Source organism: Centruroides vittatus, unplaced genomic scaffold (genome assembly GCF_030686945.1).
Source record: "Centruroides vittatus isolate TY-2023 unplaced genomic scaffold, ASM3068694v2 contig_595, whole genome shotgun sequence".
NCBI lineage: Eukaryota > Metazoa > Arthropoda > Arachnida > Scorpiones > Buthidae > Centruroides > Centruroides vittatus.
This window is the reverse complement of record NW_027122359.1, coordinates 460159-478147: the sequence shown is the minus strand read 5'-3', so window position 1 is coordinate 478147 and position 17989 is coordinate 460159. Positions and strand designations below refer to the sequence as shown.

At 31.1% G+C, this 17989-nt stretch overlaps 1 protein-coding gene across 3 annotated transcripts in view; it reads left to right on the top strand.

The window, feature by feature from the left end:
- Positions 1-17338, top strand: part of LOC136979174 (ADP-ribosylation factor-like protein 15) — a 28948-nt gene extending 11610 nt beyond the window's left edge. The window contains exons 2-6 of one of the 3 annotated variants that reach the window (XR_010881353.1): positions 9833-9980; positions 10274-10333; positions 10409-10617; positions 16458-16569; positions 16735-17338. Coding sequence is in view for 2 of the 3 variants with exons in the window: in XM_067275103.1 (XP_067131204.1) it covers positions 9833-9980; positions 10274-10333; positions 10409-10617; positions 13931-14059 (546 nt within the window). In the remaining variant the exon portion in view is untranslated. Of the gene's footprint in view, positions 1-9832; positions 9981-10273; positions 10334-10408; positions 10618-13930; positions 14263-16457 lie in introns of those variants that run through there. The other 2 variants (XM_067275104.1, XM_067275103.1) reach the window with 2 other exon arrangements.
- Positions 17339-17989: the final 651 nt, after the last annotated feature.

Genomic DNA, 17989 nt, shown 5'->3' with positions numbered 1-17989 from the left:
TATTTATCATCAGCAATTTTACTTACTTAGTGCAGATGCTGTAACCTTATCATCTAATAGCCTTATTGGTTAACCTACATCGTCTAGGTCCAGTGCCTGGTGTCTTATTTACTGGGCTATTGCCACTCAGGGACATAAAAGTTTCAAAGACATCAACTAAACACTCAATTTTCAGAGGCCCAGTTTCCAAAACACCTGAGAAGTGGGTCTTATTGTTTGGACAAGGAACTGTTTGTGTTTAAAACGATGTGCTCACCAAAGAGCTGATTGGAAACCTGAATGTCTGGTCCTTTCCTTGTTAGCAATAGGAATCATTTTTGAATGATATTTTTTATGAAAATTCCATAACACATTTGATTACAATGCTTAATTAAACAGTATTTCACATATTTTCTGTCATATGAACATTTTTGTTTTAGTTTACTGAAAAAAGATCAAAGTGAAAAGAAGTCATTCTAAAGAATTCCCCAAAATTTTCTATCAGTCAATAAAAAAATTTCCAATCTGGAAATGTTGGGTGGCATTGCACAAAACTGCCTTTGGTTCTCAATGTCATTTCCTACTTTTCTGTTCAAACTTGCCGCGTGACATCATGAAATTGCTAGGTGTGTGGTACACGGTACTTCCATCACATAGGAGCTAGACAATCTGCTGTTTTTCTTGAAGTGTGCTTGTGATTCAGTTTCACACCGATTGTTGAAATAAATGGACTGGGGCAGGGATGGTGAACCTATGGCACGCGTGCCCAAAGTGGCAAGTAACAGAAATCATCTGGCACGTAATGTATCATATGATTTCTGTCCTTTTCAATCATCCTTTCTGTTTATCACCTGATCATCCTTTTTTCAATCAGAATTTCTACATTTATTCGAATTAAAGTGTATTCGTTTAATTTCTTTAAATATCATTATTCGAAGTCTAAGACTTTGGCATGCAATAACGTCTTTAAAGCTAAGTATGCTTACAATATGGCATGGGGACTCAAAAAGGTTCGTCATCCCTGGACTAGGGATTTATTACCACTTGCTGTTGCCAATATCATATTTCTATTATCACTTTAATAAAAATATTGCCAAGTGGCAATTTTGGCACTATATAGCATGACCCCTGTATGTATAGGTAAATATAATGTATTTTAACTGTAACTACAAGGTTTTTAGAAAGTAACTAAGCATTGAGAAATCACTATAATTTTGTAATAATAAGGCAATCATAAAATTTGTATGTACATCAGTCAATTAAATTTTATAATTCCTGCATTGGTGGTTTGGATAGTGATAAAGAGAGGGTGCATGCAGAGTGGCAAAAAAAGATGATCAATCACTTGTCTGTTCAGAATCAAGTGCTGATTGCTGCATGATATGAGATGTACAAATCAGTAGTTTCTGTGCAGGAATGGTGAAGGACATCATGCCACCAATCTGTCCGGAAACAATCAAAAATTTTCATTCAAATCTAAAATGGCCACAGGTTTGGTTGTGGACACAGAGAAGTAGCTGCCCATCGACATCATGATCTGAGGAAAATATATTGTTGGTGGATGGCATTGAATTTTAAGGTTTGCATCCATATTACTATTTTATAAGGTACATATCAAATAATTTTCGTCATCCTTGTGTTGAAATAGAAAGTTCCTCTGTGATCAAAAAGTATTGGGAATAGTTCAATAAAACTCAAGATTTGAATTTATTCATCAAAATTTATTTTGTTCCCTTCAAAGTAATTCCCTTTCACTGCAATGCACTTATGGCAACATTTTTCCCAATCCTTAAAACATATTTTAAAGCTGTTTTCATGAAATCCCTTTAGGACTTGCAGTGAATTTTGTTTTATGGCATTGATCAACTGAAATGGTCACCATGAAGCAGAAATTTTAGTCGAAGAAATAGGAAAAAGTCGCATGGTGCCATATCAGGTCAATGCTTAGCTTGCAGAACAAGAGCATTGTGAGCAAAATGCATGAGTTTTTTGCCACAAATCAACCTGTTTGCTATGAATTGCTTTACACAAACGATGCAAAATTTTCAAATAATAATCTTTGTTGACAGTTTGTCAGTTGGAAGGAATTTATGATGCACAATACCATGACAAAGCTGACTAAGGAAATAGTTGTCTTTAATAAAAAGGACAAAAGGGTTAAAACTATAATAAAATAAATATTAAATAACTAAAATAATTTTTTACCTCTGAAATATTCCAGGTATTAAAAAAAGCCTCTTAAAAATTTAAAAAAAATTAAGACTTGGCAAATAAAACCACATAATATTATTGAAATCTGTAAAACAATAAACATTTTAAAACCCCCCTTTTTTTATCTTAATTTATACTTTCAATTATTAGATCATATATAAAATCTATATTTGTGACTTCCTCCCAAATAAAGTCATTCTAATTTTTTGGATTTTTAAAAAATTTTATATCATATATTTAGTACTTGGCATATGACATTATAATGCCTTTTATTGGTTAATATTAAACTAAAAATATATTTTCCTTGTGACTTTAGTCAGGACCAGTATTTTTAAAGAATTGTCAACAATTGAAGAGGGTTTAGACCCAAAATGCAATGGCAATTCAAAGTAATTAATTTTGCCATACTCTTTTAAATGCACATCATGTATAAGTCTTACATTTGTGAAGTTATGAGATTTAAGAAGTACAACAATTGAATAGAACAAGAAGCTTTGAGAACATCAAAAACTCTTTTTTTTATTAAATTTTGAAATTTTTATTTTTTTAATTAAGTTTTCATAATGATTTTCAAAATGTTTTGTAATAAAATAAGTTGTCTGTTTTTGAGATACAGTAGGGTCAAAGTGCCAATGCTCCCTGATGTGATTAAGTATGTTTAATGGAATTTAAAGGACCAAAAAAAAAACTGTGCTCATCTAATGGAAAATGAGTATAAATTTGAACAAAACATAACAAAGCAATTGATGCTGATTGTGTTGTTCTTGGATCACCTCTCCATGGCCAGAAGATGCAAGAATAGCCTCTTCCATGGCAGCAACTGCAAGGATTGTCTGTCCACGCTAGGCAAGTGTAAGGATTGCACCTATCAAACCCATTAGGTGCAAGAATTGCTGCCTCCTTTATTATTTGGTTCTGTTTAAATCCTATCATAATGGGACAAAGTAACACAATGTCCTAATTAATGGCTTGGTGTTGATCCTGATTGAATGAATGAAGTTGCTATTTAAGTACATTGCTGATCAAAATTAAGGCAACAAACAGAAAACTTGTGTAAAATTAGCATTTTTATAAAACACACAAGTAGCTGAAACTTATGTCATACGTAAATCAGAAAAAGGCAATCCTGTCAAGCAAGTGTGATGCAAATGAGGAGAAATCAATTGCAAGAGTTATCCAGATGCCTTAGGGCAGTGTTTTTCAAGCTTTTTCATTGAGTGGCACCCCTGATTGAAAAATAAAAAATTGTGACACCCTTGACCAGCGGCGGATCTAGAATCTAAATAAGGAGAGGCTAATGGGCCAGATGAACCTTTTGCAAAACTGAATATTATGTGCAATGCTGGAGTGGGGTCCCTTCCCCGAGAAGAAAAATTTTAAAAATTGACAGTTTGAAGTAGCATTTTAATGCAAAAAAAGCATTTCTACGTGTTCAAAATCAAAATTTAAGTCCATTGAATTTTGTCAAATTACCTACATGTAAAATAATAGTCTTGTTATTGTTTTTTAAATCTACTTTTATTATCGGCCCTAAACTTTGCGACACTCCAATCGTGGCACCATGGCACCCTGGTTGAAAAACACTGCCTTAGGGAAAGCATTTGGATGATTCATTATAATGAATGGCCATTGGTTTCTGCATTTTTGCTATGTACTGTACTGTACATTTGTTTGTATTGCTTTATGACATGAGAGTGTTAATTTTGGGAATGAGCCTATGTAGAAAATAATGTGACTGTTGTTTAATTAATAAGACTAATTATAAAATCAAAATTAGCTAAATATGAAATATATTTAAACTACTAAATTTAACAATTTAAAATAACTAGCAAACAGCCTAATAAATTATATGTGAAACTTAGTGCCTCTTTTTTTCCCATTGCTTCATTTATTTAAAGGCAAAATAATATCCAGTCAACTTAAATTTTAGTACATGCAAATAAGGCTATCTGTATTTTATATATTTCATTACTTTCTTTACAAATACATTGTTATCATATATACAACACACAAACTGGATAACAATGTAGAACAAAATAACCAAAACTCCAGTATAAAATGAAAAGTTATTTAATGGAAGAACAAATGTTTTTAATAACTTCAGCTATCATCATCAGGTTAAAATATATTCAAAAGATAAACAAAAGTGAAATGAATGTCTTAATTTAAAGGAAGAGATGTCATCTGATTGTTGTTATATATAGTATTTACTGCTGGACTTCAAATAGACATCATTTTCTGTAGAACAAATAAGAATAAAGATCTGATACTCCTGCATAGAACAACATATCAACAAGGCATCCTCATGAGGGTGGTTTTTTCAACCTCCAATGGTCTTTAAAATAAAGGACAAGTGTAAATAACAAAATGAATTTATTACCAAAAGTTAGGTACAAGCATGGTTACTTTTTGACATAATCACTGTGGAGATTGAGGCATTTGTCATATCTGTGCAATCTCCTCTTCAAAGAATGCTGTCGCCAGTGACTTGAGATGAGCTTTAACATTGTTTTGGGATCATCATTAGTCTCAAACCTTTGCCCTCCTAGCCACTTTTTCAGTTCATGGAAGAGGTGGAAGTCTTCACACACCTTCAATGTGTGAAGACTGCCACTCAGCTTGGAACTTTTTAAACACCCAATATAGTGCCCAAGCTACTTCCACCTCTTTCCTGAACTGAAAAAGTGGCTAGGAAGACAGAGGTTCAAGACTAATGACAATCTTCAAAACAACATTAAAGCCCATCTCAAGTTACTGGCAGCAACATTCTATGAAGAGGGGATTGCAAAGCTTGTCTGCAGATATGACAAATGCCTCAATTTTCACAGTGATTATGTTGAAAAGTAATCATGTTTGTACAGTACCTAACTTTTGGTAGTAAAATTCATTTTGTTATTTACACTTGTCTTTGTTTTTGAACCATCAGAGGTTGGAAAAAAACTGCCCTTGTATATTGAGGACACACAATCCACTGAAGTGCCTTCTGAATATCTTATGAAAATCCACAACAAAGTCATCCATTTTACTAAAACACCTTGGCACATTTGCTACACATGACCAAGGATTTTTGCATTTGCCATCTGGCTGTGCAAGGATTTTTGCTGATCTGTTGACAACAAATCAGCTATATGAATTAAAAGAAGGCTCAATCATCTCATCAACAATGATCTTCAATATCATCGGATCATAAACAACTCCTTACATCTATTGGAATGATTACAACACCTACAATTGGGGAAAGACATCTATATTACAGTGTATGATTTGATTCTCTTTACTCATCAATTAAGAGCCATGTTTCTTTAAGCTTTGCAATTTTCTCTTTAATTATTTGAGTGACCATGCCAATCTTAAAACTTGTTGACCTTGCATGCCACATTTTCTTTCTCCAGTTCAAAGGGAATGTGTACTTACAAGTCAGGAGTGTATCCATTGGTAACTCCCTCTCTAGAATCCTCTGCAAGTTGGTAATTTGACAACTGGTAAATATCATCTTGCCCTCCTTTGAACAACACATTGTGAGATCCTGGGGAGGTAAGAGGGAGTCGTACCTCTTTTTCCGGTGACTCACTTGTCACGGATGGCTGTTACGTCGACGGCACGTTACGCAAGTGGAGGAGGAGGAAGGATGGGGTCGACGATAAGGCGAAGCCGACAGTCAAGAAGACACCATTTTATAACAAAACAAGATTCATTAAAAGTGAAACGAACAAAACTACACTTCTACCCTCATACACAAAAAGGGGGTCCGGAGAGAGAGAGTTTACAAATAATTTTCATACCTCTTAACAAGTCCGAAATAGACGGAGTCCAGTGAATGTCCCGGTAGGTAAATATTCACTGAGAAGTGATAATAATTTTTGGAGAGTCAGTTAATGGGACGATGGCACGTAGAACCTTAGAATTCGTAAACTGGACAATGGCACTTAAAAACTTAAGAAACTTAGAAACTTTCGGGTTTGGTCGACGGCGCAGTGCACTTCGTAATGGAGAGACGATCGGAGAGCCCTTTAAGGGAGAAAGGAAGCGTCTTTTTTAGGTTTTTGATGGGAAAACCTGTCACGTGATCGATAACTGATCGCAATTAGGGCCATAGGTGTTCCCGGGATTCAAATAAACGACTAGTTCGCTAACTGTAAACTATCGTGCAAGATGATCTACCTGCTCCAAGGGAATAACGGCTTGTTGACAGTTAGGGGACGATCGTGCCAGTCAAGGGTCAACAATTTCCTGGGTATGGAATGTTGTTGATTAAGCCGTTTATAATAGGAGTGAAATAATTCAGAAATTTTAGGTTCTTAACTTCCAGATTTCACAACATCCTTCTTTACACTTCTTATCATATGGCATCTCAGACCTAATCTCCAGGATTTCATACTCTATCAATTCTAACCCTTTTGGTCTACTAATGTCATTTGGAGCAGGAAAGCCCTACCTTGATACATTTCCTTGATCTTAACATTATCATCCAAGAAAGGCATATATCCATCACAATATCAGTGGCGTGCCGTGACATTTGATGATAGGGAAGCTGTGTTTCTGTAAGAAGCCAACTTCCAGGGGCAATCAGTTAATTGCGCGTCAGTGATGGCGTAGGGTCTATTTGTATGTGCGTGGTGGCGGAAGAGACGTACCAGACAAAAACAGACAAAAAAGAAACATAAAATAAACATATACTATGTACAAAATAGTTTGCTTTAGGACAATCAGCCGTTCGGACATCCTGGGCGTCGATGTGGTTCTTCGATGGTCGATCGAAGGTGGCCCGGGGACAGTGGCGTTGACAAGTCTGTAGGGCACGGGGAGACTTCCTCTATTGGTGTTGGGGACACGGTCTAAGTCCGAAGTGGCACGGGTTACAGGTTGGCACAATAGACGAGAAATTGTATTTTTTTTTTTTTTTTTTTGTGCATTGACACACGGCACGGCGTTTTGGTTATTCGGAACGTTAACCGAGTGCCAGGTGTTATCGATTGTCAGGGATTATATCAATCTCCGTTCTTTCTTTCGTCCATTTAATTGGTCGTTCTTCCTCAATCATGCTTCCCGAGTGGTTGGTCCCTGGTTACTAAACGTAACGAGACTCTTACCTGGAACGGGAGAAAAGTCAAAATCGAAGACGAATTCGATCTTCCACCGATCATAGGACGACTTTCTTCCGCGATTTATGGTTTCTGTCTCGCAGTTTGATATAAACAATGGGTGTCCGATTACAAACGACTTTTACCTATGTTTTTTTAAACTAATAAACTTTTCTCTAAATTAACCGTTTTTTCGCGTCTTTCGTGTCGGGTCAGACCTGTCCGGAACCTCACATTTCCATAAAAGTTTTAAACAAATACTGGAAATGACAAAAATAAACAATTTCTGTATTTTAGTTCTAAAATGCAAATACATACACAATACAAATTGATATGATACAAACAATAATAGAAAAACTTGTTTCTTTAATTTTTTATAAACTAACTCTATTCAGCGATTTTTCTGCAAAGTTGTTAATTACTTTATCATAAAAGTCGTTGGTCGTCGACTCTATCAACGTATTTAAAAGCTCTTTTTCTATCGAAACACCACAATTCTTCCGCTAGCGACCACAATTCTTCCTCCGACCGAGTGTTCCTGGCCAATGTATGAATTTGCGTCGTGGTCGAAAAACTGCGCTTAGCAGACCACCGGTAGATGGTACCGTAAATATTAATGATATTAAATCATATAATTCTTTTAGTACGTCTTTGTTCGGATCATCATAAATTATAATACTTTTTATGTCTAAGAGTTACTTGTCAATAGGCCTATAGTCCCGACATGAATATAAATATTGCGATTCACTACGTAATCTAAATAAATCAAAAAAATTTCCATAAAATTTACTTCATTTGTAGAATTAAAACACACTTGGAAAAATTGTTTTTCATAATATTAAAATTATTAACATCTAAAAGTGATAAAAATTCTAAAGATTTTATGTCTGAAAATCTGTCAATATAATTACAGTATAATTTTAAAAAATTATAATAAATATAACTTTGCAAACAAAACGTACATAAAAATAACATTGAATACTCTTTACTTTTTAAATCTTAAACAATTCACTTAGTCAGATAGCTCCCTGCCAGTGGCTAAGGGATAGAATCGTTGGAAGCGTTACACGTGTGTAGCTTTCACCAACTAAACCGGCTGAAGTTGGTGCTCTGTAAAGCGCATGCGCCAATGCCCACTGGCTGCTTTACACCATTCAGTTATTCTCGCCGTGGAAGCTGTCTCGTAAGTGCTTCCATTCCGCCACTGATATTCAAATATACAATAGCAATCTTATTGTTTTTTCACATGTAGTATATAAATTTGTAATAAAATACATAATGCAGTTATAATAAAATATTAATTTTAATTAATTCAAAGTATGTTAAAATATGAATATTTATATTTTAGAAACTACAAGGAAAGGTCATTGAAAGGTGGAAGTGGCGCTTCCACTGCTTCCAATAACGGCACGCCACTGCACAATATACAGAAAACCTTCATACCATCAGCTATTCATTCCTGTGATATTGTACAATACTTCCCTTATAAATTGACAGCATTCAGAGTCTTTATCAGAAGCTTTTTTATGCACATTTCCAACCACAACAATAGAGCTGAAGAACTAAATTACCACATCAACATTGTAACACAACATGGCTACCATCATATAATTAATCAAGGGCCTAATCAAATTGTACTCCTCACACTCCATATGTGACTTGGAGGATAAACCACGGAAATTGGTGACAACAACCAACATTTGAAATGAATTTACTTGGAAATTGTAAAGACTAATAATGTTGATGTCTTCCACACATATTCCACTAAGGAATTCTAAGGATCATATCAAGGACCACCATCACTCAGGCATTTACTCCATTCCAATTGCCCACACCCACTCTCAAATGGCAAATAGAATACATTGGTACCATAACACATCTATTCAAATATTTTAAAAAACATTTAACCTTGATTAAAAAGGGGGGCATTTCACAACTGCACTAGCCAGTTTGGCCACAGAATTCCAAATCCAAACACACATTAGATGTAGCCCAACTACTACTTGCAACCAGAATACAATCATCTCTCATACACTTTGAGAATCTAGATATATACCTGGTATATATATATCTATATATGACGTATGTATATACAGTATATATGTATACATATAGGGTATGTAAAAAAAATATGGCCCTAAATTACAAGGATAGCAATACCCTCCCTCAAGCTTGAAGGAAGTTCTATCTGTTTGAAGTCCTACAATAAATACTATATGTAACATCAACAACAAATCAGATGACATCTCTTCCTTAAATTATAACATTTGATTCACTTATGTTCCTTTTTCAAATTCTGCATATATTAACCTGATGATGATAGCTAAAGTTATCGAAAATATTTGTTTTCTCATTAAATAATTTTTAATTTTGTTCTGGAGTTTCGGTTATTTCATTCTTCTAATATATTATTAGTTATTAAATTATGTTTAGCTTTATATTTGATAGTTTAATGAAGAAAATGAATATAAAAGATTTAATATGAATTTTTAATTTGTAATTAAGATACAACTTATTGATATGATGTTTGATATTAACACCAAGTTTAATGTTATTCATAGTGTTGGCAATGGATGAGATGTCACAGACCTTTAGTTATTGTTCGTGACCAATATGAGGTACTCTGTTTAGGTCTGAGTGGTGCAGGTAAATCCACAGCTTTGGCAACATTAGTCGGAGAAAATATTGATAATATCGAACCAACAACAGGTGAGAGATAAGAAAAATTTTTATTTTATTATAAACCAGTGTTAAAGTCAATAAATACATTAATTTAAAATTTATTTTGTATACTAGTACTTTTTATATATTAACAGGATTTATTATACTGGAAACTATGGATGCAGATATTTAGTCTTACAGATCAGAAATAATGTTTTTTATTTAGTTCACCTTATAATAAGTCCTGTTAATATATAAAATGTACTAGTATACAAAATAAATTTTAAATTACGATAGAAAGCATAATAATTAATCAATAAATACATTGTTTGTATTTTTAGGGTTTAATATTAAAACACTTCCCTTAAAAGAAACTGTGTTAGATATTAAAGAACTTGGAGGTTTGTCTCTTTTCAAAATATATCTTGAGTATTATATTTGTACCTGGTGTATTCTTATGACAATTTATTTATCAGGAGCAGATAATGTACGACCATTTTGGAATAGATATTTTACTGGTCAGCATGGATTATTATATGTAGTAAATGCAGCTTCAGATGATGATAGTTTAAAGCTTTCGTTAGAATCATTATTGACAGTGTTATCTGATCCAGCCATGAAGGGTATACCATGTGTTATTCTTGCAACACATGTTGATTGCTCAGATTCAAGAACACAGCACAATGTAAGTTTTTACTCATATTTATGAGAAAATGAAGATATATACAGGTAACCTCTGTATAACACGGCACTTCTATAGCACGGATTCACTCTAACACGGTTCGAGAATTGGGTAAAACCCTCGTACAACATGAAATATAATAAAAACCATTAAAAGTTAACTTTATCTAATTTGAAATTAGGCAAATCCCTGTACAACAGTTCAATAAATGTGATAAAGCTTTTAAGTACGAAAGATACCTCATTTGACATTTTTCATTCGAGCGCGTACATACTATCAGATTTTCATGCATATTTTCGTGAACTATTAGTACTTAAGTACAGTATGTAAATTTTCTTTTCCCATCTTCTGTTGATACACGTGGTCCTTCTCGAAATTTGTTTCAGTGTTGCCAGATCTCGATGCTTCTCATTTTATGTTGCCAGATGTTTTTCCCTTATTCCATACTTGCTTTATTCTGTCACTGGTTCTTAGACATTGAACCACACCTCTGACTGTTGGGACAATCCACACCTTTACAACTATACTTTAAGACTTTAATTGTCTCTCTTTTTTGGCTACGTAGATTAAAAATTTTCAGTTAATAGTGCTTAGTGATGATGACAAAAACATTGTTTAATTTATATTAATATTTATCACTTCTTAAGAAAATTTTAATAAAGATATTTATCTTAATTATGAAAATATAATAGCATGTTTTTTAATTTTTGGAACCTAAACCTACCTTTTCGTACTAGTTCTTTGTTTCGTATAACACGGATTTGCATAACACAGCAATTTTTTGGAACATAACTCTTGTGTTTTACAGGGGTTACCTGTATTTTATTAAATATTAATAAAACTATTTTTGGCATTTTATTTTGCTTTATTTACCAGAATTATAAAACAGACAAAAATCAACTTCTATACATTAAAAGAAATTTAATTGAAAATACTTTTGAATCAATGAATTCATCATCAATATCCACAGAATAGAGAACTTAAAATGAAACATACAAGTTCTAAATAGAAAGTTTTATATTTTTTTCTTATTAAGACTATTTTCAATAATTTTTAAAGAGATATGTCAAAAGTGATTATTTATACACATACATATAGGACTGAAATTTGATACTTTTCATTTTATATAGAAGTTTATCATAAATTATTAAAGACCAACAACTGCCGAATTATCGGGCTAGCAAATGGCTATAGAAATATTAATAATTTAAGTTAATTTGGTACTAGAGTTAGGCGTTAGGTGCCATCTCTTGCTAAATTTAATAATTAGAATTTTAATTAAATAATTTAAATAAATTTAGGCTTAACTGGAAGGAAAGAATCGGCCCGAAGCGGGATTCGAACCCGCAACTTCTGCTATCCGTGCAGACACGTTACCAGTTACGCTACCCGGACCTTCGGTCCGATCTCCCCTTCCAGTTGATATAAGATTACCGTACGACCATCGACGGTCATTACAATGTCGGCTGGGGACACATTAATTGCCCACGTCCTCCCAAAGGCACTCAACCGGCCATCACAAACCCCGGCAAGGCATATACATATAAATAAACAACAACTAACCCGTTATATATAAAGACCAACAACTGCCGAATTACTGGCCGATGGTCAGTAATTCAGCTACCGAATGACCGTCGATGGTCGTACGGTAATCTTATATCAACTGGAAGGGGAGATCGGACCGAAGGTCCGGGTAGTGTAACTGGTAACGTGTCTGCACGGATAGCAGAAGTTGCGGGTTCGAATCCCGCTTCGGGCCGATTCTTTTCTTCCAGTTAAACCTAAATTTATTTAAATTATTTAATTAAAATTCTAATTATTAAATTTAGCAAGAGATGGCGCCTAACGCCTAACTCTAGTACCAAATTAACTTAAATTATTAATATTTCTATAGCCATTTGCTAGCCCGATAATTCGGCAGTTGTTGGTCTTTATATATAACGGGTTAGTTGTTGTTTATTTATAAATTATTAAATTTGAAAATTGCTAAATTATTAATTATGTATGAATTTACTTTATGGATTTATCTTATATATTTTTTTCTTTTATAAATTAATTATTTGTGACATCATCACAATGCTGGGCCGCAATTTTTAAGTATATTTTAATTTGAAAAATCATAATTTCTGATCCAGATTGGAAGTTCATATTTAGATCAGGGCTACAGCCCCTAATAATATAAAGATAGTAATTAAAAATTTTGTAGAATACTAGCTGACCCGGCCACACGTTGTTGTGGCTCAAAATGTATCTATTATAAATGTATAACACTTCCCCGTGGGGGGAATTTCAAAAAATCCCTTCTTAGTGTACATTCTCTTGACGTACCCTATTAAAACGCAATCAAAAACGCATCTAAAATAGTATAATAAAAGCCGAGTTCTTCACAGTAAGCCTTAATCCCGTCACTTTTCCCGCTGGGGAATATCGAAAAATCCCTTTTTAGTGTATATTCTGTTGACGTAACCTATTAAAACGCAATTAAAAACGCAAAAAACCGCATGTGAAATAGTATAATAGAAGCAGAGTTCTTCACGGTAAGCCTTAATCCCGTCCATCTCCCCCCAGTATGGAGAATTTCGACATGTATATTATATAGAAACACGTGCGTATTCGAATGCAACGTTGTGTCAAAATTTCAAAGGAATCGGTAGGAACAAACGAACGTTATATTTTATTTATATAGATAGATAGAAAATGATCTGCTTCAGTCCATTCTCACAGAAAAGCAGAATGCCTCACAGAAAAGCAAACTTAGGTCATCGTAAGGTAGAGCCATCTGTTGGACATAAAAGCCTTAATCTATATATAAATATATTTTTGAAAGGGGGAGGGAAATGGTTTAGGGGTATGAAAAATAGATAGTAGTTGATTCTCAGACCTACTGAGTATGCATACAAAATTTGGTAAAAATCGGTAAAGCCGTTTCGGAGGAGTAAGGTAACTAACATTGTGACACGAGAATTTTATATATAAGAAGATAAATTAAAATAACTTTTTAATTGAATTATTATGAGTAATTCTTTCAATTAATAATCATCAATTTTCGATTATATAATTTTTTTTTACATCTAACTAAACATAATCTATCCAGTTATCAGATAAAATTTAAGAGCACTGTCTATTAGCATTAATAAATATTCGTGAACACCAATAGATAATGCTCTTAAATTTTATATGGTAAGAATCTGGCATGAGAAGATAATTATTTCTTTCCTATTCAGTTATTTCTTTGAAATTACTATTGATTATAATTTATTGAAATCATATGTTGATTTTTGAGAATTTTGTAATAATTATCATCAATTTTGTACAGTTGGAACAGTTTTTTCAAAGTGCTCTCCACGGGAGGAAATGGACAATACAGATGTGTAGCCTACAAGACAATGAGAGCATCCAAAATGCATTGGAAACACTTATTGACCTGATGGCATACAATGTTTAGCAAGTAGTATTTCTAAATGCTGAAAGCCTAGAAGTAAAGCAAGAGAGTTGAGCCAATAGAGATAAGATTCAAGCAATTGTCTGTTTGCTCAACCGTAGATAGCATATCTGATTCCTGTGATTGTTGTTATGACGAGATCATACAAATGCATTTTGTGCAAGTTTACATTATGTAAATCATTTCTATTCACTGGAAGAGAAATTAGAAGAGAAATTTTGAAACTTTGTTACAGTAAATTGATGGTATGATTTGCACTGCCATTTTCTATCCATTTATTAATGCAAATGCCAATTATATAAGTAGTTTTGGTGGCTTAGAATATTTATAGGATATGCAATAGTTTCTTCCCAATTTGAAAAGTAAAATATCCAAAATGTTATAAACTATTTATTGAGATTTTGTTAATGTATTTAAAATGTTCTGTAATATAATAGAAAAGAATTATAATCTGTAAAATTATTTTAAAATTTTGTTGGAAAATAGATATTTGAATAACATTGTGATTTTTGTTTTTTCCCTCTTCTTATAAATTACACTAATTTTAGTTTGTCAGATAATTATATATTGAATCTGTCATGAATTTTACTGGAGCTTGAAATCAGCCAAATTTTATAAATATATCTAACTAATGAACTGAGACTATTAATTTTGTTCATTCACTTAGAAAATTTTCTTTATAGAAAAAGCAGCAATAAACACATTCACTTTAGAATTTAATTATTTCTTTTGTATTAATTAATTTAAGAAAAATTAGGTACTTCTTTTTGTATTTTATATACATATTTACATTGAAAATTATATTTTGGAAATATTTACTAAATTATTTAACCAATTAATAATATGGTCACAATAAGCAGTTTCATTTAAAATTATGCAGGTTTTATTTGGATAATGTTTTATTATGTTTTTGTTACTAAAGAGTTATTTAACATTCTTAAAATCATTTTTTTTTAAATTTAATATTTTATATTATTGTACGATTTCTACAGATTAAAATGGAAATGAAATTTTCAGTTATAAATATTTTATGTCATTTGAATACAAGGTTTACAGTTTAACATTCATATTAAATTATTATGATTTATTAAAACAAAGAACTGTTAAGTAGTGTATAATTAAACTGATTGCTCAATTTCTTCTATAACTAATTGAATATTGTATTTTTAATGATTGACTGTTAGAAATTCATTTTTGATGCATAAGATTAATGCAAAAAAGAAATAATTTGAAAGTTTTCCATTAAATTAAGATAATTTTTATTGAGGTGGTGTAAATTACTGATTAAAAGTTATCAAATTAAGCTTAGCTAAAAAAGTAAACTAACAAAATTAACAAAAATATAGTGACTTTTGAAGTAGTTATAAAAAAATTGATTTGTTAATTCAAATATTTATAAATCAGTCAAACTTTTAGAAAAATGTTTAATAGAAAACTATGCAATTGAAATTTATGTTATAACTAGGAAAATTATAGTTAATTTTATATCCATTTTTCAAATTTACTAAAAATATAAATCTTAAAAGATGAATTTAACAAAAGTCAGCATATTATCACTAAAAATAAAACAAATCAATTTATCACTTAAATAATTGCTTGTTGACTAGAAATATTGATAAGTGAAGTTTATCTTTGTGAAAATTTCTAACCTATTTTAAACCCAAACTTTGTATTTATAAATTTATAAATTATACTTTTCAATGCTGTGAAGTGGTTAATTTCATACAAGTGCCGTTTAAAATAAAATGCTTTAAATAATATCATACAACCGACTGATGACGTATAAAAATTTTGTAAATGTAGCATTGAAACGTAATGATCTTCACTATTTCATTACTAGTTAATTTATGTATGTACAGTACATTTTATTTATTAACAGCATGTTTAAAGCAATAATGTACTGCAATCATTCTTGAATTCTTTTTAACAAATTATTTATGATACAAAGATTCTTCTATTGTAATAAGAAATTTATTTGGAAGAAATTAAAGACTTCAATTAATGTAAAATCTAAACAAATAATTTGAAAACTATTATTAACTTAATAATTAATTTTAATAATAATAATTAATTTTTCAGTAAATTTGTTTTAAATTATTTTTATAATATTTCATTTTGCAAATTATGCATAACTACCTAATTTAATTGTCAAATTTTTTAAAATATGATTTGTAATAAAACAATGTGAACAATAATAATAATTACAAAAGTAAAGATATTCAGTAAGTTAGACTTAGTGCATTATATTTTGCAATTTAATATCAGTCTCATTCATGTTTTTATATTTATCTCGTAACTTTTCCGACAAGATGTTATTAATCCAAGAATGAAATCTCTATTAAAATCAATATGTAATTTTTTTTTATATAAGTCTACATTCATGCATTTACATTTTTTTAAGTTTAACAAGAACCCGAATAAATATTTTTGGAAATGGCAGTAGAGCTTATACCATCCCATTCCACGAAAAAAAAAAAAAGATTGTGTATAAGATTTGTATCTGGAATTAAATAGTAAGTGTTAATTGAGATAGATTTTTCTTTATTAATCTTGTTAATTATTAATTGATAAAAAAGATTTTTTAAAATTTAAGTTATTTATGTTTTTAATTAAGAAATATATATTGTTTAATACATTAAAAAGTGTTGTATATACATTATTACTATTATTATTTTTAGATACTTTTAATTCTTCGAAGTTTGAATTTGTTATGAAAAATTTTACAATTGATTGTTTTGTAGATGTATTAAATATTAACGCATAAATGTATTATAATTGGTTATCCATCAAAATTCTCCCTTAGGAAAATTTTCAAGTTGTTCTCACATTAATGTTTTTGATCATACTTTTTCAATTCATATTTTATCAAATCTAGTCTTCCATGTTCATCTCTTCTGTACAAATTTGTTTGTAATTTATCCATGTATAAAACTCTTTAATTTGGTATATTATAAACTTTGCATGTCACCCATTAATCACTATAAATCTGACAAACTAAAATCTTCTATAAAGAAGTGTAAATTGGCATTGATACTTGAAATTGACTATGTTAAATCGTACAAATTGTTAAATTTGAAAATTATATAAATTTGGCTCAAGTATTCATATGTTCAATAATAATTGCTTGTAAAAAACTATTCATAGAAAACAAATCTACAGATTTTGTCACACTGTATGTATAAGAAAAATATTTTCCTGAATGTGGATGGATAAGATGAACTATTAGTCAACTAATATGTATGAAATATTGTTTCTGATTAATAAAACTTATTTCAAATTCAATTTTATTGTCTTTTAAATACTTTAAAATATTAAGTGTAAAACAGTAGTAATTAAAGAGCATTGCATTGATAAATTATAAATGAAAAGAAAAAAATATTCTTTCAAGTTAATAAATATTTTACCCCAAAGCCTTACTTAATAATTTCTCTCTATAATTCCCAAAGAGCACATTCCAAATGTGTTAATTATTTGTAAATGGCTGATAATATTTGAAAAAATGAATATTAATTATTATAATCACTTGGTCATTTTAAGTTTCTTGATCTGGCCCTTACAGAACCAGAGTGGTGCCAGATTACTGAAAATTCCGATTACCATTTGTTTATGCAAAATTTGATATATTATACACAATCTAAACATTTTGTAACTAAGCATGCTGCTATATGCTTCTGTATTTTTATACAATGAAAATGAAGCAGTGCATGACTATACTTTGTTGAGATATTGTTCATTAACATTTCTGCAAAGTTTTACAAAAAATCAACATTATTATATCAACTGTTTGGGATCTTTAGCACACCATATGACTATACAAATTTTGATTTGCAGAATACTAACATGACAGATTTCCATCAAACAATTCCATAGTTGCTTTTTAGAGGATACTTGATTACTGAACATTCTTGAATATTTAGTACCAAATTAATGGAC